Source organism: Arachis hypogaea, chromosome 7 (genome assembly GCF_003086295.3).
Source record: "Arachis hypogaea cultivar Tifrunner chromosome 7, arahy.Tifrunner.gnm2.J5K5, whole genome shotgun sequence".
Taxonomy (NCBI): domain Eukaryota; kingdom Viridiplantae; phylum Streptophyta; class Magnoliopsida; order Fabales; family Fabaceae; genus Arachis; species Arachis hypogaea.
Window position 1 is genome coordinate 29175282 of NC_092042.1, and position 25541 is coordinate 29200822.

Below are 25541 nucleotides of genomic sequence, written 5' to 3' on the forward strand. Positions count from 1 at the left end.
ATACCACAAATTCTCAAACTCAAACTTTTAACATTTTTACCTCAAATATCATGTTTTCAATTAATCGAGAATTAATTTATAAATCAAGAATCACAATACCTTAAGCTTCCAATTTCAAGTCTTAAGTATAGTTATCAAAAGTTCAGGATCGAAGAGGTAATCAACCCAATTAGAGTACTGGATTAACGAATTCGTAAAGTTTAAAATATTTTAAATACTTTAAAAGTTTAGATATTATTATAAAGATTGCATTTAGTATATTGCATATAAATAATTTTTTAAAAGAAAAGTTATTTTTAAATATTTTTTATTTTAGTAAAAATTTATATATATCAAGCTTTTTGTTAGGTTTCAGGCTAGGCCAAATTTAATAACAGGTGAGACTTAATATTTAAAAATAATCTATAATAGGCTAAGCTCAATCTAGTTTAATACAATACAGGTCTAGCCTGTTAGCCTGATTTGACCTGGCCTATTTCTACCTTTACAACCATTACTCTTTTTTTTATCACTTTCTTGCTTTTATTCCTTAACTTTTACCAAACTCTTTTTTTTTGCAGCAATGCTACACATACAAATCTTTTTAACAGCCAAGTCCAATCAAGTTGACCCAAACCCAACAAAAACCATCTTCATTGCCCAGCGCATGCAAACATACTCTCACTATCCAACACACTCGACATTTGCGATACGCGCTCTTTGACACGAAAGAACGTTTCAAAATCCTCATTTCAACATTGAAATTCAAACAACTCTCAAAATCTCTCAGTGAAGCTCTCTGCTAGGTTTAGAATCATCAACAACAATACTGAACAAAAAACTCTCAGTGAAGCTCTCTGTGTTAGGTTTCAAATCATCAACTAGAACACTGAACGTAAAGACGAAGCATTATTGACGGTAACTTGATTCTAAATTGTGTGTTTCTGCTTCTATATAGTTTTAGTGTTTCTTATGTGATTTAAGCCATGTTGATGAGTTTTCTGCTATCATCATTTGCAAGTTTGGCTGTTATTTTGATTTAGATTTAGTGTGATTCTTGTCACAAGCTTGGATTTGGAGTTTCTATGTAGTTGTAGTGTTTATTATGTGATTTAAGCGATGTTGATGAGTCTTCTGCTGTCATCATTTGCAAGTTTCGATGTTATTTTGATTTGGATTTAGAGATTCTTGTCATAGGCTTGGATTTGGAGTATCTATGTAGTTGTATTATTTTTTATGTAATTTAAGCCATGTTGATGAGTTTTCTGGTGTGATCATTTGCAAGTTTTTGCTGTTATTATGAGTTAGATTCAGTGTGATTCATCTTTTTTATTTCTTACAGGCAAAATGACAAAGAAGATAGCTGCTAAGAAGAACATTATAGTTGATAAGGCACCAAAATATGATGTAAGCATATTGTCAATAAAACAACTTTATTTTTGTTGCTTAAATAAATTTTAGGGTTAAGTACTTTTTTCGTCCCTAACATCTTGGGTCAAAATCAAAATCGTCCCCGACCTTTTTTTGTTATTAAAATCATCCTCAATGTTACAAAACATTATAAAATCATCCTTTTGTCCATAAACAATATTTTTTGGACAATTTTACTCTTAAATAAAAATAGAAAAACCCTCCCTACTCTCACCACTAACCTCTGCATCATCATCACCATTGCTACACATCTCTTTCTCCCTTTCCTTATAACCATCACCACTGCCACCATAACCAGCACACCTTCTTTCTCTCTATTACCAGTTCATCATTCTAAATCACTATCACCCACCCACTATCCCAACCCTTTTCTTTCCATCTGGACCCTTTTTCTTTGTACAACAATTCAACAACAATAACAACCACAAAATAAATCCATAAGAATTTCAAATTAAGGTGATTTTTCAACAGTCACCCCCAAGCTCTACACATCACATAAAACTTCACTGCAACAATCTAAAATAATCAAACTTCAATAGAGTGAATTGAAGAAATCCAAGTTCAGAAACAAAAAACACCACACCTTAACCGTGGAAGACAAAATCGAAAGGCATCAAACATTGTAGATGAAATTGAAGATCAAGAACATAGACTTAGTGTAGGTCTTGTACCAAGAGAACCCAATCCTATCCTTCCTCAAATAATTCAAATTCAAATCAAACTTCCATGAGCACAAACGGGCCGTCCACATGTGTCGCTGTAGGTTGATTCCAACACCAATTTCTCAAGAATATAGCACCCAACGAGAAGCATCACCATATACTCATGGCACCCAAACAAAACCCTATCCCCAACGTGCAACACCTTCAGCAAAGGGAGGGACACAGCGAAGGGAGCCCCGAGCGTCGTCGACTAAGTGTTACACATTCTTCTGGGCCTCTTCGCTGGCAACGACGACAACGACCACAACGAACGGAGTTTCTAGCGCCTCGGTACCTTGCGCAACCTAAGCGCCCGACCCCGACTTGTTGCCATCCGCCCCCCCTGACAAAGCAACTACTGACGTCTCCTCGCCGTAGAAGACAATGTCAACAACCACGCAAAAGTAGTCCGTCTTTGTGCCGCTATCACCTCCCTCTTCTTCCTTTCCTTTCCTTTCTTCTCCTTCTCTGTTTCTCTCTTCTCTCGTGCTCTCTCATCTCCTCGTCTTGTCTCTCTCTACCGCCACAACGCGATGGTGGAGGCCACCCTCTTCTCCGCCGTCACCTCCCTCTTCTTTCTTTCATTTTCTTTTTTTCTCCCTCTTTTGTTCCTTTTTTTCATTTTAGTTTTTCTGTTTTAGATGTAGTGGGAAGGGGTGGGGTAATGGGTGGGTGGGGAGTAGAAGGAAGAAGAGGAGGGAGAGGGCTATTGCACCGGCGTCGTGCCTCACCGTAGTCCAACTTGCCATCGCGCCGCCACCGCACCCATCTCACCCAGCCGCATTCAGCTTGCTGGCTCGCCGCATTGCCATCGTCGCCACCAAAGAAATTGCCGTTGGAGGGAGACCTTGTCGTTGCAGCAGAAAGCGCAGATAACGAAGAGAGGGTGAGAGAGCTACAATATGGAGGGAAGAAGGGTGGCAGTCGTGAGAGGAGGTGACGATGAAGGTTTCTGCTATTGCCGTTGCTGGAGCTCACCGCTGGTGCACCTGGAGCTACTTCATCCCCTAGCTTGCTCCACCGTGGCCAACCCCTGGCCTCCATATTTTTGTCGAAATTACTGATGTCACTGCTGGAGAAGAGGATCTAATGCAACTGTTGTTTTGCTTCACCAGTGTAGCTCTTACTGTTGCCGGAAAACATGCTACAACTTCCAAACTTGCCGGCAACACTGTCTTGCCACTGTTCTGGTCTAGTTTATTCCCTTGATCTATTCCAATTTTACCTTATCTCTGTCACCATTTTGTTTTTCTGTCTTGCTCTTATTCTGATTTATTTTTTGCCTCTATTCTATTTTGGATTTTCAGAACTATATTTGTATTTGTCTTTCATTCGATTTGAATCTACTACCTTTGGCTAGTGTTGTGGCCATTATTGCTATCGTAAGAATTGAAGTTGATGCACTGTCCTAGTTCAAGTTCCGCGTTCTTTCGTACCCTTTTAATTTGGCACCCGAGTTCAGCCTCTTCGGTCCCTTAGGACCATATTGTGAGTAAACTTTACATTTATAATTGTTTGATTGTGCATCTATAATTATTTTGACATATATCTATTATGATCCTTGAATTATACTCACTATATTTGTCTAGAACGGTTTTAAATTGATTAGAATAATTGATTTATTAAAATTGAATAATTCATTTTATGAAGTTTATACTTTCGGAACTGTACATGAGACCATATATATTTTTGATGAAGTTTTGCATTATTTTAAATTGTTTGATCTTATCTGAATATCTGTTTTTGAGACCATATATATTTTTGATAAAGTTTTGCATTATTATAAAATGTTTGAATTTACTTGAATATCTGTTTTTGAAGCATTGAAGTATTTGTTTGTATTCACTTAGTTTAAAGATTGTGAAATATATTTAAAATGTGTTATGATTGAAAAAGTATGATTGGAAAGGATTCTAATGAGAAAGTATAATATGATTTGATTTGATTTGATACCTTATATATTTGAAAGATCATAGATTTGTTGTATTTGAAATTATATGTTTTGAATTGGTTTGGAAGGCTCGTATTAGAAAACCGTAGTTAACGACGGTTATGACGTTAACTTAGATGCATCTAACTCAGACCCCAGCTAGCAGGGGTGTTGCTAGCCTAACGTGTAGGCCACATGTTAGATCTGTTATTCTGTTAGGACACACGAGAGGAAAGGGCTACCCATTGAGGTGGAGCCGCCCAAGTGTAGACTTTTGATTTGATTTCTATATGAGAACTCCCTTATTGATTCACTTATTATTATCAACTATTATTTTCTAATAAAAAATTACTTTAATAATGATGTTTATATGGTCTCATGTCGATTATAGATGTATTGTCTACTCATTGAGTTGCAAAACTCACCCTGTTTTTCTAAAAATATTTTTCAGGAATAAATATTTGGTCATGTAAGCCTTTCTATTCAAGAGTAATGATCTACAATGGGTACCTATTTTTTGTTGAGTTCTTAGACATCATCTACTCTATATGTCACAGGCAGGATCCAACTATTCTTAGTTATTTTAATTTTTCTTAAAAATGTATAACTATTTATTTTGGAACTTGTAAAATATTTGAAATTTTTTTATTTAACTTATATTTGAGTCGGTTAGGCTTGCTTGGGGATTATTTTCCTGAGCGCCGGACATGGCTCATTTTCAGTCGTGACATACATGCTCTCACTCCTTTGTATGCTTCTCATCCCATTCCAAAAGTGGTGATCTAGATATATTGATGTCCATAAATGCTGATCTTCAAAAAGTTCTGAAAAACATCAAAATAGTAAATTAGATAGCACAACACCCAAAATGTATATAATTTCGCAGTGTTATTACAATGCAATAACACCCAAATATCTAATAAAGTCATTGTTACCTGATAGCCACTTATTGTCTACAACACCATACTTCGTAACAAAATCATTCTAATTTCTATCAAATGCATCTTTTGTAAAAGAGTTTCAAACAACATGACTCATCTCCTATTGAATTTCTTCATGTCTCTTGTAGCCATTTAATTTTTTGTGAAATCTTCTTCATAATATGCCAAATACACCACCTATGAATTGTAATTGGCATGAAAATATCAATAGCCTTTTACATTAACGCACATTGGTCGGTAAGAATGCCTTTTGGAGCCTTTCCTTCCATGCAACGAATTCAACATTCAAATAACTATTTAAATTATTGAATATCCTCATTTTTTATTAAAGCACATCCAAGAAGTGTAGAACCAAAAACCAAATTATACCTAAACTCAACAGCATAACAAAAAAAATATGCACCGAAATGTATTTCTAAAAACACAACAACTGTTTATAATTGACACAAAAAATGTTTTAGACCAGCACAACAAAGTACTTGTTTGTATATAAGTGGTATCAAATGAAACAATATCGCCAAAATACTCAAAAGCAGCCCGGATTCGTGCATCAGCCCAAAAAGTATTTTTAATTTATTCACCAGCCTCAAGTTCAAGCTCATAAAAAAGTTTTGATTCTTCTCTTTCATTCTGAAAAGTATGTCCCAAATTCTTTGGCATCATCTTGTTCAAAAATATTACCAACTTTTATTGTAATGTAATTTCTAATATCTTTTTCAATAAACCTTAGTTCACGATGACCTCTTGCCACTGCAACAAAGGATTGATATGTCTTACTTGGCCTAATACCAGCTTCATCGTTATTTTCAATTGTTCGACGGTCAAACATGCTTAGCTGCCTATGTTGTTTAAGCATCTCTGCTTGATTTGGACAGCATGCATGTGCATGATTCAAAACAACCTTGAAAATAACTCAAACATCAGTCTCCTTCAATATATGTATATGAATTTTTGCTAGACAATTTAATCTAACTGACGGGTTTGTATTCTCATTAGGAGATATGTTGGATTTTCATTTCCCTTCTCTATTGCATGTAATTAATTGATTTTTTATTTAATTTTCCTTTTATTTGTGTTCCTTATTTTGGTAGCAAAACCTTCAAGTTTAGCATAATCTTTGTAAAATTTTTTAACTTCTTCAAGTGTGTTGAAAGTCACCCCAACTTTTGACACAAACTACTCATCAACATCAAACAAAAATTGCAATAACATAGAAAATTGGTCAATACAGCACCATTATTAACTCAAAACAATAGCGAGATTATTCATATTTGACATCAAAGAATTTCATTAACTCATTGCTAAATGAAAATCACATAAAACTAAGCACACAATCACTAATTTCATTTAGCACAGAAATTTAATGTACAAAACTAAAAGATATCCTCCCCAAATAGCAAACAATTCCCCTTGAAAAATACTATTACTCTCAATTATTTTCAAATACGCCCTTTGTCAACTCTCATTACAATCTCTAATAACACAAACAAAACCAATACTATCATCCGAACCAAGATAACTAGCATCACAATTAATCTTAAAAGTACCAATAGATGGGGGATTCTAAAAACCATTTAGAGTAGAGGAAATGGACATACGTTGTAATTCAAAAATATTCCTAAACTCCTTTTCTAAAGTTAATGCTAGACAAATCATTTTTTTCAGAGGCCAAGTTTCATGAGAATTAAAGATGTCATTATTCCTTACTCGCCATATCTACCAAAGTCTCGAAAAGAACTTAAACGGATGTTTTCAATGGTGTCTTGGATAAGATTCGGACTAGAATAACAAGCTAGAAAGGGAGTTTACTCAATCGGACTGGTAGACTTTGCTTGGTTAATTCTGTTGCAGCCGCTATTCCCACGTACCAGATGCAGGTCTTTATTTTTCCCAAAGGAATCATTAGTAAATTGGAGTCTATGATGAGAAATTTTTTTTGGAAAGGACAAGTTGATGGAAGATGATTGAATCTTGTTAGTTGAAAAATACTGGTTACTCCAAAAAAATATGGAGGTTTGGGATTAGAGATCCTTATTGTGTAAATATTGCTCTTCTTGAAAAGTTAGTTTGGACTTTTTTCCAGTAGTCTAACAAGTTATGGGTCCAATTGTTGGATGCCAAATACCGATCATCTCTATATGATTGTTTTAGTTGTCCTAAGAACAAGGACTCTCCCATTTGGAGGAGTCTTTGTAAGGTTTGGAAAGTGGTGAAGGATGGGTTTGGTTGGTGTATTGGAGATTTGAACCAGAATTTTTTGTTTTCTAGCTGGAGGAGAGAAGGACGGTTATCTAATGAGATGGATTATGTTCACATTTCTAATTCGAATCTCTGGATATAGGATATTTGGTTGATTGGTAAGTGGCATTTGGATATTCTTTGTTCTCATTTATCTCAAAATCTGAAAGGTAATATTCTCTCTTACAATCCAGATGTGCAAACAGGTCCGGAAGTGGGTTGGTATTAGTTTGAGTTTGCTGCCAAAGTCTATGACTCACGCAATGGTTACTTGTGGTTGTGTAAGCAGCTGTTTGGTTGGGAGGAGCAGGAGAATTGGCTTTGGTTTTGACGTCAGATTGTTCTAGAAAAGCACAAGTTTTTGGCTTGGTTCTGTCTTAAGGAGTCTCTCACTACTACAAGTTTTCGCTTTAGAAGAGGGATGTCGTCATCGGATAGGTTCCCAAGATGTTTTTCTCTAGTCAGGAATCGGTTTTACATTGTATTCGGGATTGTCCAAAAGCTCAGCTTGTATGGCATAGATTGGATATTTTTTGTCATTCTTTGGATTTGAAAAACTGATTCTTGTATCATAGCAAAAAAATATCTTTATTTAATTACGTGATGGAACATATATTCATATGTAAAATATAATATAATAAAATAAATCTATTCTGAGTATTTAAAAGTATAATTAAAATCATAAACATATAAATATAATAATAAAATTTATACCCCAAACAAATAAACATATTTTTTTATTATACATATATTATTTAAAAAATAAATAATTACTAAAATTAATAACACAAATTTAATATGATAAAATTCAATTTTTTTATCGTATTTTTTATAGTATTTTTATTCATTTAATTTTTAATTTATTAATACTTTCTTCTTTAATTAATAATTAAACAAATTATTTTTATGAAAAATTATTTTTTGTATTATCTTATATAATAGTTTAAAAATAACTTAAAAATGATATTTTAAATAAAAATATTTAATATTAAAATTTTTAAATAAAAAATAAATTATATAAATATTTAGGAGATAAATATAAAATAAATACCTAAAATAAATAAAACAGACAAAATGGGAGTACTCTTGAGAAATAGAGAATTATTTTTGTCTGTTTTATTTATTTTAGTCATGTATTTCATATTTATCTCTTAAATATTTATCTATACAATTTATTTTTGTATTTAAAAATTTTAATATTATCTTTTTTTATTTAAAATATTATTTTTACAATATTTTTTAAACGGTTATATTAGTCTCTTCTTTAAGATAATACAAAAAATAATTTCTCATAAAAATAATTTGTTTAATCATTAATTAAATAATAAAATAGAAATAAATAAAAAAATAAAAAAATAAAAATACTATAAAAAATACTTGTAAAAAAGTTAGATTTTATCATTTTAAAATTGTGTTATTAATTTTAACAATTTATTCATTTTTTAAAATAATTTATGTTTGATAAAAAATATGTTTACTTGTTCAGAGTATAAATTTTAGAGAAAGTATAGGGAGCCAATGACCTAAACGTACAATGTGCACAATGAAGGGTTAGAAAGTATTAGAGATATGATTATTAGTGTTACGTTATCCTATCAGGTTACGCTTTTGGAATAATGAGTGGTTTCAGGACATGGTATTAGAGTTTCAAATCTGGAAGGTGATGGTGGCTATATTGGATAGGACGACAAAGTTACTGACGACGGAAATTCAACGACGTCGTTAAGGGATGAAGAGAGATTACGTGAGAGGGCAGTAGATGAGGACGATATCGGCATTTCTTGTCATGGCGACAGCGATACTTAGAAGGACCGAAGTTACATGACGAAGAAAAAAAATAGAGGAGTGAAAAGATACTTCAATTAATGGGATATTTTAAGAAATTATATTATTATCTATCTCAAATAATAAATTACAAAATAATTTAACTATGATTAAAAAAATAACTAATTAAAATGTGACACATTATAAAAGATAATTTACATCTTATTTTAAAAGAAATTGGATAGAGTTTATCTTATTATAGTTATATTAAATTCGAATTTTGCATAACGTGGCATACAACTTGTTTGGAAGGAACAGCAATAACTCTCATATCGCACGTTATGTTATTCCATACTCTTCCAGTCACCATCAATATAATAATCAATAGCAATATAATAATATTTTATATTTAATTAAATATTATTATATATCCCCTAAAATCAGAAGTTCATCAGAACTCTATTATTATTATCATCATATTGCTAAAGCTTATTCTAAGAATAAAAGATCTATAAGTTCCTCCGTGATTTCGTCCCCTCTCTATTTTGTCATTTTATTATCCATCTATCCATATGTTCCCTCTCTATTTTGTCATTTTATTATCCATCTATCCATATGGCTGCTACTTCTGCTACAGAAAACAGAACACTTAAGGGTATATATATATATATAAACTCAAATTTCAATTTCTTAGTTTTGGTCTCTTATTTATATATCTGGAGTTCTATGTTGTTAAGAAATTTCACTGTAAATTAATGTGCAGGAGTTGGAGGTGGTGCCGAAGAGAAACCAATTCCACTTCATGAGAATGTCATGCAGAAGCACGCTGCATTCTTTGACACCAATCATGATGGTGTTATTTATCCATGGGAAACTTATAAAGGTCTATCTCTCAAATTTCATGACGGTCTGTGTGACATTTCACCTTTTTATACAATAAAAAGTGAATATTGTTAACATGTATTCTGTTATAAGAATGAAAGTTAGCAAAAAAGTGAAGGCTAACATTCTTTTATATATCTCTTCATACTCAATTAAGAGTCTCATACCTTTGTTAAAAAAAAATTCCTTTATATGTACGCTTTTGCTTTTTTTTTTCTTTTAAATGTCAATGATAAAGACTATTTCGGGGAGAAAAGTATTTAAAAAAGACACACACAGAGACAGAATCGTTGATGAATGAAAAAAATTTTCAAATGTTGTTGACTTAGTGGTTCGATATTAAGGGATCGGATAAATGTGCCTATATTTTTTTTTTTTTTGAATAAATATGACCTTTCAAACGTATTTTTTTTTCCGGAATATCCAATATGAACAGAATCGTTGATGAATGAAAAAAATTTTCAAATGTTGTTGACTTAATGGTTCGATATTAAATCGGATAAATGTGACTATATTTTTTTAGGTTAAGTACGATTTTTGTATTCAGTAGATTTTTTGTTTTTAATTTTTTTTATATATAAAATGATCTTTAAAATTTAATTTGGTTAATTAAAAAAATAAAAATAAATCTGATTCGTTAGGAGAAAGCAAGTAAACAATAAACTCGGAACTGAACTAAACCCTCCCGAAATCTCTCTTCAAACTCCGAAAATCAAGGAACACAATGGATGAAGACCTCATCCAACCCAACAAATCCGCATAACCACCCTCAACAAACCCCAATATATACGAAATACACACTCAAGTTGCAGGTACGCTATTCACACTGATTTTCCCTCTAAACTCTCTTATACTCATACTTACTTGAGCGTTGGAGTCCCTTTTCAGGTACCCAACGCCGCCTCTCCAGAAGAAGACGACGTTCCCCCTCGTCCGCTCCAAGGAAAGCTAGCCCGCGTATTTCCAGAAGCGTGCTATACCTCGGAGCCGACTCCCGCACAGGAACATTTGGCGCCCACCGTGGGGCCCGATTTACTTAACCCATTTTTTCTTTACCCTGTGCATTTTTTGTCTCCTCTGTTTTGCAGGACACAAACAATGGCAGACGAACACAGCCGCGCTCCCTCCGACGTCAACCCACCGGAGATGTTAGCAATTAACGAGGCCCTCAGGGCCGAGAATCAAAGGATGGCCGAGCTCCTGCGTCAGATGAAGAACGCTCACGCGAAAGGTGAACGCAAAAATGCCGAACAAAACAAATACAAAGAAAACGCAACTAACCTTTACTCATCCTCCGCGACCAAGAGAGAAGAAAAAACGAAACACTACATGCAAATGGACAGAACAAAAACGCAAGACAGCCAGCCCACTATCTCCGTCGCAAACGTTACACCTTCCAGAACAAGCCCTAGCCGTCCAACGTGCGAAGTCACCTCACTCAATCAACGGCCAGATCATAAAAACCCTTTCCCATAAACCAAAATGCATTAAATGCAGTTACATTTTCCCAGTATCAAACCCTCTCTCTTACTACGTGGCCCGCGCGTAAATTCAAATCAACACACAACTTAATATTATAGACAGTGAACGCGTTAAACTTGGGGGCTCCAAGTTATAGCTCAGCTCCGAGTTATAGCTCAGCTCCGAGTTATAACCCACGAATAAAAGCTTAACCCGTTCACAAAACAGGTCAACCTTGGGGGCTATGATCCGTTAGGAGAAAGCAAGTAAACAATAAACTCGGAACTGAACTAAACCCTCCCGAAATCTCTCTTCAAACTCCGAAAATCAAGGAACACAACGGATGAAGACCTCATCCAACCCAACAAATCCGCATAACCACCCTCAACAAACCCCAATATATACGAAATACACACTCAAGTTGTGGGTACGCTATTCACACTGATTTTCCCTCTAAACTCTCTTATACTCATACTTACTTGAGCGTTGGAGTCCCTTTTCAGGTACCCAACGCCGCCTCTCCAGAAGAAGACGACGTTCCCCCTCGTCCGCTCCAAAGAAAGCTAGCCCGCGTATTTCCAGAAGCGTGCTATACCTCGGAGCCGACTCCCGCACAGGAACAAAATCAATAAATAAAAAAAGAAATTGCTGAATCCATTATCATGTTGATTAATTAATGAAGTTAAATTATCTACAATTACAGGGTTGCGAGAAATTGGAGTGGGGATATTGCTGTCAATTGGCGGTACTCTTTTCATCAATGTGTTTCTCAGTCGCATCACTCGCCCAGTACGACTCTCTGCTCCTTAAATTGAAAAAATGTTAAATGTATAAAAACATTAATCAACAATGGTAGTATGTTACTGCATATCAAAAAATACTTATTTAATATTTCATATGAATTTATTATTATTATTATTATAAATTTAATTATTCATCTATTTATAATAAATTTGATTATTTTATCACGTTAACTTTAATTATTCTAATATGTGTTCTTAGAGCACACCATAAACTCATCACTAATAAAAAAATTTAAATATTTTTATTTAATAAATATAAAATAAATATATTTAAAAATTAATTTTTTATATTTTAATAAAAAAATTAAATTTTTTATATTTTAATAAAAAAATTTTATTTTATAATTTTAATATGTGTACTTAAGAGACATAATAGATAATTTAAATATTTTTGAAAAATTTAAAAAACGTTTCCTATGAATAGAATAATATTGTGTGAATTCAGAATTAGCTAGAACAAACATTTTTTTTAAGTTAAGAGTGAGATTCGAATTCACAACTTTTAGGTGAATATGAAAATATTATGCCATTTAAGTTATAATTCGTTGGGACTAAGACAAAGATAATCGTTATCAACTAATTTAATCTTATTTTTACATTTTTAAAGTTTAGAAAATACACACATTTTTTTTTTTACACTACTGAAACCCAAGTACGCACGCGTTTTTATTTGTCTTATATCCTATGCATTTTTGTGTTAGAAACAGAAACTAAACACCACCTACAATAATAGAGAATTAGCCACTAAAAATTTAATTAAAGGGCAAAAATGTTAATATAGTATTACAATTTACAAACTAATTTGGATTGGTCGAATAATAAACTCACTCATCTGCAAGTTGTTGAAAATTCAAATCCCACCTTATGTATGTAGTTACAGATCCTTAAATTAAGTTTAAATCTGCGACGAATTAGTTCTTGGTGTGTCAGACTAAAATATATATATATATGGAAAAGTATAGGGTACCAACATATTATCTGCCAACTTCTGCCAACTCTTATTTATATTTGTGTTTCATGGAGATGTGTTCGTAGATGTGTCTAATAATTAATATATTTTAAATACATATATAAAGAGACACATCCATAAAATATATCTATAAAGACACTTCTATTAAACACAGTTATAAAAAAGACATTTTTATTAGACACATCCACAAACACACTCCCATGAAACACAATTATAAATAAGAGTTGGTAGAAGTTGGCAGATATGCTGTTGGTAACGTAGCGGAGCCGTATATATATATATTACAATTTATTAGAATTTACTAATAAAGGAAACATTCTCACACATGTATATACATAAAACTTAACACACATTACTATATCATCAAATACTTGTTCTGGTGATGTAGGGGAAATTTCCATCTCCACTTTTACCAATTGAAGTGAAGAACATACAACTCGGCAAACATGGAAGTGACACCGGTGTCTATGATACCGAAGGAAGGTAGTTTGCTTTATTTTATACATTCACTTTCCAGTATGTCTTAATTATTATTATTTTTATTTTTACTTGTACAAATAATAATAATAATAATAATAATAATAATAATAATAATAATAATAATAATAATAATGTACTTGTTGACAAACGTTTTAGGTTTGTTCCTTCAAAATTTGAAAAAATTTTCATTAAGCATGCACATACACATCCAAATGCTTTGACATATGATGAGTTGAAAGAGATGATAAAGGCCAATAGACAGCCAAAAGATTTGAAAGGAAGGTAGGGCTGTTGTGTACCCCATATCCTTGGTAATCCATTATTTTCCGTTTTTTCTTTTATCTTGGCTTATCCACTTAATTACCTCTATGTTTAAAAAAGATTACTTGAATACCATATTTTGAAACAAACTAATAATAATGTGCCATTGATTTTCATATATATAACAAATAAAATATTGTATTTTGTCAAAGTTTTTTTATGGTATGTTATTTGGAGGTTTTTTTGGGTTATGAAAATCAAATCGATGGTTGAACTAGTAAACTAAAATTTTAAAAATTTAAAACTTCAATTGAGATTTCATCAAAATTAAATTGAATATAATAAAATAATATATTTATGCATAAGACAAGAAACTGATTTTGTTTTAATTTTTTTATTTTTAAACCGATTTTTCAGTAAAAGAAGTTGTATTGGTTCAATTAATTAATCAACTTTTATCAATTTTGACCGACCTATGATAATCATTTTTTGGTTAATTCCATTAAACCAACTAATTCAATCCGATTTTCAAAATACTTGGTTTTTTCAAATTCTAAAAAATTTCCACCTCAATCAATAATATAATAGTTTGAACTAATTTTTTTTTTACCCAAAAGCAATTTTGGTAATAGTCAAAATTGTCTCTAAAAGATATCCCGATCTCCATTTTCGTCTCCGAAAGATAAAATTAATCGAATTCGTCCCCCAAAGATATCCTACCTGATCGCGTTCGCTCCTTCTGTCGTCTCTTTCGCTGAGTTGGCAAACGTCCGCTGACGTGTGTCGTTAACTGCCAACGGGGCAGACAATCAAAACGACACAGTTTTGGTACAAGACTCTCCTAGCCTTGAAACGTCGTTGTTTAGTCTTTAGAAGAGAGATTCAAACGTACTTGAGAGCTAGCTTTCTGTAAGCAGTTTTAATTTCTTGATCAGAAGAGTCCCTTGACACAGACAACACCTCATATGGGTCACGTCAATTTGCTGGGGTAGACAGTCCTTCCAATTTTGAATCCATCACCATTAACTAGCCAGTCACTCCTTTTTTCTCTGCCCTCTTCAAACACAGAGCTAAACCCATAAAATGAAAAAAAAATCACATTTTAGCTTTCGAACACTATTGTGGCATGTTATTCATCGACCTAAGCGATAGGGGTGTAAGTTACTAAACCGGACCAAAAATTACCACAAAACTGAACCGAAAATTACAACAACCGATTTGAAAACCATAAAAACCGATTTTTTTTTCGATTTAACTAATTGGTTCGGTTCGGTTTTCGGTTGGCTCGATAAAAACTGAACCGAACCAAACTGAACCAAAGATATACATACATCTTTTTTTTTTGTTGGTATTGCCCAACCCTCCCCCCAAGGCCCAAGTCACTCACCATCTCAAGCACTCAGCGCCTCCCTTAATCATAATCCCTCATTTTTTGCTTCTGATGTACCCTTATTATTTCAGTTTATTGACTATTTTAAACCTCTAGTTATTGTGATTCTTATTCTGTTCATCAGAAATTAAAAACCGAAAAATTGACCGAACCAAACCGGTATTGGTTCGGTTCGGTTCGGTTGCTGTAAAAACAACAAACCGAACAGTTGTGTTTGTAGGAACCAAACATATCGGTTCAGTTGGTTTTCGGTCTAAAATCGAACCAAACTAAACCGATAACACCCCTACTAAGCGAGAGAATTCAAAATCCAAAGATAGATAAAGGAGAGCTCCGAGAGAAAGCAAGGAATTCAAAAAGTCATTGGATCGAGCATGGTTTATGATTTTCTCGGAATGGGGGAAAAGCAGAGATTTTGCGAAGTGGGAATTTGGGGGATCTAAGGGAAAGTGTGTGAAGGTGAGGTCAATTTGAAATGAAATCGGAAATGGAAAAGAAAAGGGTTGGATTAGGTTTGAATTTTTAGGAAAGAAAAAAAAAGAAGGAGATGATGATGGAGGTAAGGCTTTGCAACGTTTGAATCTCTCTTCTGAAGACTAAATGGCGACGTTTCAAGGCTAGGATAGCCTTCTACCAAAACTGTGTCATTTTGTTTGTCTGCCACGTTGACAGTTAACGACGTTTGCCAACTCAGCGAAAGAGATGACGGAAGGACGAATGTGACTAGGTAGGGTATCTTTGGGAGACGAATTCGATTAATTTTATCTTTCGAGGATGAAAATAGAGATCGAAATATCTTTTAGGGACGATTTTGACTATTAACTCATTTTTATAAATAAAACATTTATTATCATACAAAATAGTGACATATTATTGACTTGTTTTAAAAGTGATAATTAAGATTACAAACCTTTTATCTTTAGAATTTATTTTGATGGACTGTGAATATAAAATAATTTTACACAACATTTAATTATATATATAACAATACATCAGGATAAATGATCATCTTTCATATTAACTGCATGAAGAATTATTAAAAAAAAACGAACATAATTAAATAAATGTATATACTTTTTTATTTGTTACTACATCAAAATTAAAATTTTATTTTTATTTTATATTCTTAATCTTAAAAAGGGTTAGGATCATTTCAACCAATAGTCTAAGAATATTGAAAATTATGATGAATGCCAAATTGGATATCAAATTCAAATATAGGGTACGAATAGTAATGCTAATTTAATTTTGCATTTCAAAACTTGATTATAACCATTTGATGCTCAGGATTGGAAGTTTTGTTGAATGGCACCTCTTGTACAAGATTGGTAAAGACAAGGACGGACTCCTACAGAAAGAAACTATCCGAGGCGTTTATGATGGTAGCGTCTTTGAAATACTGAAAAAGGAGCACTCATCGGACAAAAATAACTGATTAATCAAAATTCATTTGATATAATAATAATGATAATTTATTTCTTTGGATAAAAATGCAGATGTTATATAAGGTACAAAGATTGATATTTTAAGCATTGATGCTTATAATGAAATAAAATGTTTAGTATTCCTTTATACATTATATGTTCTTATTTTCGGCCTTAGCTTATTATATAAATAAGTTTTTTTTTTAATAACAAACTCTAAACAAATTAGCCCAATCACTTATTGCTTTATTGGTATATAATTATTAGGCATCTAATTCAAGACAATCCGACCAATTTGTTAGCCCGAGATATAGAGAGAATTGAAAATACAACCACTATAAATTTGAAGTATTTAGTATTAGGAAATTATTTTAATTTTTTAATTTGTAAGCAATACATATATTAATCACAATCATAAATTATGTTATTTTAAATTAAATTATTTATATAATGGTAATCTTATTTATTGTTATAAATGCTAAATTGAATAAGTCATCATTATTTTTTATTTGAAATTAAATAAGAATAAAACTGGATATTATCTTTTGTTCTTTAGATAATTATCTTTTGGATTTTAGATATATTATCTTTTGGACTTTAGATATTATTTTATTTAGGTTTTAGAGTTTAATAGGTGCCATGCTCAAATATAAATAGTGTCTTCAGGGTTTCGGTTCCCAATATACCAAAACCGCCTTTGTTGCTCTTTTTTTCATCAAAGGAGTCACAATTTAGCCACCTAGGATACAGAAGGCGTTGGTTGAGAAAGATCAAAAGAACTACAAGATCCAAATCCTTCCATGACTCCTATGAGTAAAGTACGCTTCCGCATTATGTTATGAGATATTTTGGTGATTTAATATGAATGATCTGAGTTAATAAAATTAATTATTCCAACAAGTAGTATCAGAGCCATCCATAATTAAGTCATCGAAAATATTCGATTTTATTTTATTGGATCAATATACATATGTGTTGTTTACATATAAAATTGTTGCGCGTTTGGTGAAATTGTTTCCACTATGCATGTGCGTCATGTGTGGTGTATATGTATATTAGTATTTTCACTGACGCATCATGAATTCTTTATTATGTATGTGATTGTTCATGACTTGGTGTGTGTGTGTATATATATATATATATATATATATATATATGGAAGGTGTTCACGTGTGGCCATGTATTTTTGCGGAACAGCAGTGTTTCCATTGGTATGTCCGTAAAGATATGGGACATTTTCTTATGTGGAAATCCCATAAATAGAGTGTTGGATGGGATAGCAACTGGTGTAGAAGTTATGCTATGCATGTTGAGAGTAATTATCAGTTTTGTCTAATTTTCAAGAAGGCTACGTATGTGGAGCCAGAATTTGCTGCAGAAGTGCAATAGCACTTTAGAAGAGCCGAAATGGTTATGGGCTGCATGAAAATATGTGTGGCTCGTTTAAGGTTTGAGTGTGAAGGATTGGACTGTGATTTAATTGGTATCACTTATGGACTAAAGACGATCTAATGAGTTGGGTTTTACAGGTGAAAATCCTTTAAATTTTTTTATCCGATCGTAAGTGGTGTTTACTATCTGTTGGTTTGGAAGGAAGGTAAAGATTCCCAAAAAAATAAAAAAGTTAAGCAGAAGGTAAGAATGAGAATGGTTGAACACTTACAGATGTAAAATTGGTGAATAAGTTTAACGATTATTAGTTGATAGTATGGAGCAAATTTTTTGTTTAAATTATGTAAGTAATTTACTAAAAGATTTAAATAAAAAAATAATTTGAAAAATATATGAGAAAAAAATTTCCATTGTGAATATTCTTCGTTGTGTAAGCTCAGGCCCTAAAAAAGAAATTTAATCGATTTAGCGTGTGTAGTTTATCAATAACGTGTTCTAGTTATGTATTGTGCCAGCAACATAGTATGTACTTAGATTAAAGTTTGTATTAAATTTTATTTTGTGAAATTAATTTTGGTTTAAGTACATTAGTATTAATGTGATTTATGGTTGACAACTTTATATCAAAATAAATCGTAATAAAATAAATGTCATTTAGTTGATATTTTTCAAAAAAAATTTAAGTGAAAATTGAGTCGGAAGACATGAAATTTAATAAATATTTTACGTTAATTTATTAGTTGAAGATGAATATTTAAGTAAATTTATAAATGTATAATATTAAAAAATTAATGAATAATAATTAAATTAAGAATAATATATATGAAATCATAAAATATAGTTCATATGAAAAACAAAAATAGTATATGAAAAATATAGCAAAGCATAGTTTAATAAATTATGTTAATCAAAATTTTTTTGGTACTCTCAAAACTCTTGTATTTGATACTATTTTAAACTAAAAATTATAATTATTTATAATTTTATTGTCAGTTATTACTAAAATTTTATTTACTTTGTTTTTTTAAGGAGATTAATAAATTTATATTATTAAAAAATGACAATAATAAACTGGTATACAAGAATTATGCTAATAAATTTTATCAGAACCGTAGCAAAAATAAATTTTTTTATATAAAAAAAGAATAAAATTTGAAGAAGATATAATTAATGAATGTTATTATAAGTTCATTTATCAAATTTAATTTTATGTGCGTTAGTTTCAAGTTAAGGTCGCTGAGAATGTGCCAAAAGGTTGTTGATATTGCATTGATTGAATTACTTGTCGACATGCAGGATAAAAAAAATTTTGACCTGTCTTAAATGTTTTTTATGTTTATAACAATTTGAAGAAGAAAGAAAAAATTGATTTGAATAAAGGTTTTTGAGAATATTACTGTTGTAATCTCTAAGGAGTTAATTTTGTGAACAACACAATCACAAGGTAAAAGTGTAGCAAGTGGAGGAGTGGGCACCTGTTAGTTAATGTTTTTGATATTGGAGGTCTACTGAGAATTTGTTTATTTTATTGTGTGTGTAGTTGATGTAATAAATATTTAATACAGATCAGTTGATTGGGTTGGTTGGTATGGTTGGGCCATTATAAAAGCGAAAAGTTGGAGGTGAGTCTGTATTGTTTACTTTGGTACCTACTGAACTATATGTGGTGTGCCTAACGTGATTCAGGTGGGGTTAAAAGCGAGTTGCGGTAGTGGTTCTTATGAGGTGGAATGATGTTATAAAGGAGAATAAGAATGTTAAAGAACACGTTCAGCAAGTAAGGATGGAAAGCATGCATACTAATAAGTTCCCATGAAGCAAGTATTTAGAGAGTACAAGCATAAGGTTGTAAAGAAGAGTTGGATTGCAAAGAGATGTGATCAACATTAACAGATGATGCTAGCCTCAAAATAAGAAGGAAGAAAGACAGAGGATGGATAGTTGAGGCATGATGGTTGGTACGTACTAACTTTTCAGCTGACCATGGCACAAGACGGTAGCCATGAAGGGTTCTAAGTCGACTAGGTGCTTGCTCCTCCAACGCCGTCGTTTGAAGTTGCTGCCCCATGCCTCGCATGGCAAAGCATCTCCAAGGTGAAGAGCCTCTCTTGCAAGGCATTATTGGACTCCGTGACATCCTTGAGTCGGGCCTCGAGGGTGCAAGTTGCTTGGCAGAGGTCAATGTATTTTTGTTTCCACCTCTCTTCCAGGTCGTAGTTGTAATCGTGGATGTAGGTGTCGTTGGTCTTACAGAGCTCCCGGATGCATAGCTGTGCCGCGTCCTCGAGAGAAAGAGTATGATCGAAGGCTATACGGCCGACAACTACTAAGGCTTCAGACGATGACGATGGCATCACGGAGACAAGGTGGCGATAGCAAGTCCGACCATCAGGGACCCTTTGGACGAGAATCCAATAAATGGGACCTGAAATGTGCAGGTTGTCGCAGGCTTGGTCCAGATAAGCCGTCATGCTTGGGTTAAGCAACGGAGGCGTAGCCGGTGTCGCTGGGACTAATTGAAGGCCTACGGACGGTGAACTTTGTTAGGAGACAGTAACAATGAAAATGGAGGATCCAGTAAGGGAGGTGGTTGTAGGATGAGAACTTACACTGCGGTTTGTTTGGCAAAATGTTCTGAAGTTGGTGAAACCTTGCATGCAAGGCTCTGAGGGCAATTTTTTGCTTCTCCTGGTAGTCGTTCGTCTCAACGGCGTCCGGTGTTTCGCCGTTCATGATGCGTCTTTTGCCTTCTTCTACATCTCCAGCATCGAAGTATGAAAGCCAGGCTTGCTTGGCTTCAGGCAACGTGGTGTATTTTTCCCAGCAACAATCCTTGACTCATTTATCTGCTCGTGAAGTTCGGATAGAGAAGTTTATATCCTGGGAACCCATCCATCGAAGACACAATAGTAGTCAGGAGTGTCTCTAGTACCCATGAATATTGTTGGTTGTGGAAGGAGCAGTCTGAAGGAATGAGAGGGGGCTTTTATAGGCATGAAGTTGTTAGTGTAATTGTGGTCAAAACGGGAATTCAATAGTTGAAATGTTTGGTTTGGGTTTTGAAGGGGGGAGGGGACTGTGAAAGTGGCAGTGGAATTCGAATCTTGATATGTCCTGTGGATCTGTTCAATTGTGGCAGTAAAGTTTGGATGACAGAGGCGTGAAGAGAGTAACATGCTAAGTTTTTATTTTTTAACATTTACTTAAAGGACATGAATGCTTGGGTGGGGCGTAGCCAAATGTTTATACTTAGTTTGTACTAAAGTATATTTTGTTAAGACATTATGTAGCACCATGAGGATAGGATTACATCTGTACTTTGGTTGGACCTAGTTAAAAATTTTGATGTCGTGATTTTTTTGGATATGTCATGGTCTATAAATATACCTGTTTAAATCACTAGTTGTACAACAACGAAATAGTATATGAGTGGCAGAATTGGAAGACATTGGCGTGATGTATAAAGGAGGATAATTATAGTTCCATAAATTTTGCATTATTGGTGGTGTTAATTTTGATAATATATGTGCATGATATTTCGAACATAAATGGGCTCAGTAAAATAAATTGTGTTGTCGAGTAATATATGAAATTTAGGATTAGAGTTTTCTGGATAATTCTATGTATAAAGGAGGATAATTATAGTTCCATAAAATTTGCATTATTGGTGGTGTTAATTTTGATAATATATGTGCATGATATTTCGAACATAAATGGGCTCAATAAAATAAATTGTGTTGTCGAGTAATAGATGAAATTTAGGATTAGAGTTTTCTGGATAATTCTTGTGGGGTTTTTCTTTGGCGGGAATGATAACCTCATTTCTTTCCATTAATATGTGTATCTCAAGAAATGTGCATCACGTAATTGTCTGAATAAGGATGTGACTTGAAATGATGGAATGATGGAATGCTGGAAATGAGGCAAGTGACTGTAGCAGAGATATATGACATGATTTGGGGATCAGAGATGCAAATCGATGGCTTTGGAGCGTAACCAATTTGTCATGCCTTTATTTTTACCTTTATTTTTGGTTTCTAATATTTTTTTTGTAACGTTTCATGTTCTCACCAAAATTAGGTTGGCCTTGAACATTTTATCTTCCTTTTATTTTTTTTTTACAAACATATATTTATAACTTGTTAAATATTTTAGGAAGGTAGTTATGAGAATCTGAGTTTAGAATTGTCCTTTTTTAAGTTTTTGGAAAAATTCTCTTCTCACCGTTTGTTTATTTATTTAACAAAATAATACTAGTTATGAAAGAATTATATTTCATATTGTATGACGAAATAATTTTTAATAATAATTAGTCCAAAAATTATGAAAAATATATGTTGACACAAAAAATATGATAAAAAAATATAATTAGAGTCCCTTAACTTTTGATATTTATACTTTAATCCACTAAATTATTAGTATTTATGATTTCAACCAAAAAATCTTATAATATTTACATTATGACCCCTAAAAAAATCAAAGTGGTGTTCTTGAGAGTTCTTGGGGACATTCAAAAATGTTCTTCGTATTCTTCATAAGTTTTCCAAATTCGTTATTCAATTGTAACCTGTCTTTCAAGCTTTTTGATAACTAACATTTACCTTAATGCAAAACAAATTATAAGCCAATAAAGTCTCATACTTTTCACTTGATTTCAACATAACCTAACCATTAATTAAGGGCTATGGTTTTGGTTTTAGTTTCCCACTGTACTTAAAGAATAACGTGCATAGCTTGAATATCATCAAAGTTCATGACATTTTCATGAAAGTTTCAACCACAATTACTCATATAAACAAACAGTTTGAAGTATAATCAAACCATTCAACAATTACACAAGTCAAACAAAACAAATGACAATTAATTTCACCAAACTCTTCCTTTAATATACTGTTCTGAATTCAGCTCTCTTTCAAAACGCTTGGAGCACTATTTCCTCCTAAGTTATATATATTAAGAATAACTTTAAATCATTAAATTGTTACTGGATTGAACTTCCAGCTATATGTTAGGATCAAGTTGTTTAAATTAAACTTGCTCAGCATTGAAGTTTATAGGCCCACAAGTCAAGGTAAACAAGAAATATATAGAATAGAATCAAGAAAACACATCTTTATGCATTGTTCGTCGAATCCAAACCAAGTGTGGATAAGTCACATGGTACTGAAGAGAAGAAGAGAGGATCACTTTAACCAATTTCAAATTCTGATTTGGGGTTTAAAAAAATTAAACGTTTAAGACCATTAACCTTTAACTAAAAAAAAATACACTTGTATAATCTTTAAGATTAAATTTTGTTAAAAAAATGTACTCTTATTATTCGATTTTTCTAATTTGGATAGATATATTTTTATTATTTTAAACATTTTTAAGTTCCATACAAATAGTTTTATTTAAACTTTAAATTTAATAGTTTGACTAAATATACTCTTATCATTTTAAAATTTTTGTTGTTTAAATAATTGTACTCTCAGTTTAAAATTAATGCAAGTAGATTTAATTTTATCTTTTGAATTTTAAATAAAAATGTTTGTATTATTTTACATAACTATATTATTTTAATATAAAAATAATATTTTTATATTTAAATAAATTAACGCATATTCTTTTAATCGTGCTATAGTAGTGTGGGATAGGTTGTTGCAAGTTAATCGTGTTAGAGAACGAGACGTATCTGATTTCACATTAGTTGTGCTATTCGATACTGGTTTCGATGAGAAAAGGTAAATCATACTATTTTAGAATAAGGAGTGTAAGGGAGCCAGCATTTTTGTTAAATTCTAGCCGGCACTTAACCATCACAAAGAAATTGAATGATTCTACATCAATAGATGCAATCTCACACCATTAAAAATATTATTGATAGCTAATTGATGGCTAAAAATCACAAAATCTGCTGGCCCCTAGATTTTCTCTTTTAGGATTGCTTTCTAAGTTATTTTAGAAATAATGTCATGTTAAAATTATTTTTTGCTGTGGTATTTAATATAATATGTAAAACACATTAGCTTAGCACTATTTATATTTTAGTAGGTTTAGGAGAGTCAAATTTTTAAATATAAGTTAGGGGAACTAAAAAATTTGATCCCTCTTTATTTCATTTAAAAAAACTATTTTATTCTGTCCTTGTTAGTTAAATTGAAAAACATTTAAAAAATCCAAACACATGATATAAATTAACATGGATTAAAAGACAATAGCCAGGGAAGCTTTTAGGATCTAGATTAGGTCACTACCTAAAATAAAATGCAAGGTTGATAACACTCAATAGATATATCAAAATTTTCTTAATTAAACCAATTAAAATACACTAATAATGTTCATAACCAACATTAACCCCTTATCAAATAACAACTTGAAAAAAAATTGGCATTTGATTACTTAACCATGAAAGACAAAGAATCAGTGCACAGAAAATTAATATTGAACAAAGCAAATTGCATAAGCAAATTACACGAAACTTCCAGAGACGATCACATGTGAGGAGTTTTCGATTTTCAAATTCTCATCAACCAAATAGGGCTCATCCCAAACAAACAACAAAAATATAGCATCACAGCCGATTTCCTTCGGAGTTCACGCGACAGAGTAAAAGCAACATGACTGCTTGTTGACACGTTTAAAAAAATTAAAATTTAAAAAAGGGAAAAAGAGTAGTTATGTTAACCATGAAAAAAATTACTATAACATGGAAATGCAATGAATTAAATTAAAGAGAGAGAGAGGTTCTTCAACATATGTGCATGAATTTATCGCCATGTGAAGCATTCATGCGGAACATGCATGCATTGAGTGAGAAGGAATAGCGCTTTCTACCTGCGTCGATGTCCTTGAATGCTTCATGGTGACATGGTAATCCAGGTAGCATTCCTTGGGGTTAATTACAGTTATATCCATACTGTGCTAACTGCGCCAGTTTTGCTACAGTCAAATGCGTGCCACTTTTCACAGGGTTATATATGGAAATTTCCAAACATTAATCTCAATCGAAGAGTGCTTAGATGTAATGATTACATAGCCTTCTAAATAAAAAGTTTGTACTACCTAACACGACATAGGCATCTGTCATAGCTAAGCCTATATCATGTGAATGTGTATATCAGTCTTGCCCACATACGAGAGACAAGTTCATTTTATCTATTGGTGGATTACCATAACCCTGAGTCGTTCTGCAGCGGAAAACTCCTCTCTTAGAACAGGAATGACTTGGTCGCCACCTCCCAAAGTAGATAATGTAAACACGAACAAAATGGAAGCCTCTGATTCCTTTCTCCAAGATTCTCAACATGTTCCTTTGACAGAGTAAGTTATCGGTACACACCATATGTGTTAATATTCGTTTAGTAAAATCCTTGTCGTCGTTGATATGTGGTGGTGTTGACCTGGTTGCTATATTGGCGATGTAGGTTGGCCCCTGGCGACAACACAGTACAAGAGCGTGACCTATCCACAAACGATGTCAATCCTGGCATGAACCTTGAGCTAACCATAGAT

General features: G+C 32.5%; 1 protein-coding gene across 2 annotated transcripts; it reads left to right on the forward strand.

Annotated features, from left to right (window-relative positions):
• Window positions 1-9447: 9447 nt before the first annotated feature.
• On the forward strand, window positions 9448-16803 carry LOC112702893 (probable peroxygenase 5). Of its 2 annotated transcripts, XM_072199352.1 has the most exons (6): window positions 9448-9639; window positions 9748-9867; window positions 12031-12116; window positions 13489-13583; window positions 13737-13862; window positions 16519-16803. In XM_072199352.1, exons 1-6 carry the CDS (start codon window positions 9600-9602, stop codon window positions 16664-16666), a joined length of 615 nt encoding a protein of 204 aa, XP_072055453.1. In that variant the 5' UTR covers window positions 9448-9599; the 3' UTR covers window positions 16667-16803. The 2 variants fall into 2 exon arrangements, with proteins under 2 accessions (XP_072055453.1, XP_072055454.1); XM_072199353.1 differs by lacking the exon at window positions 9448-9639 and having other exon boundaries at window positions 9685-11097.
• The last annotated feature ends 8738 nt before the right edge of the window (window positions 16804-25541 follow it).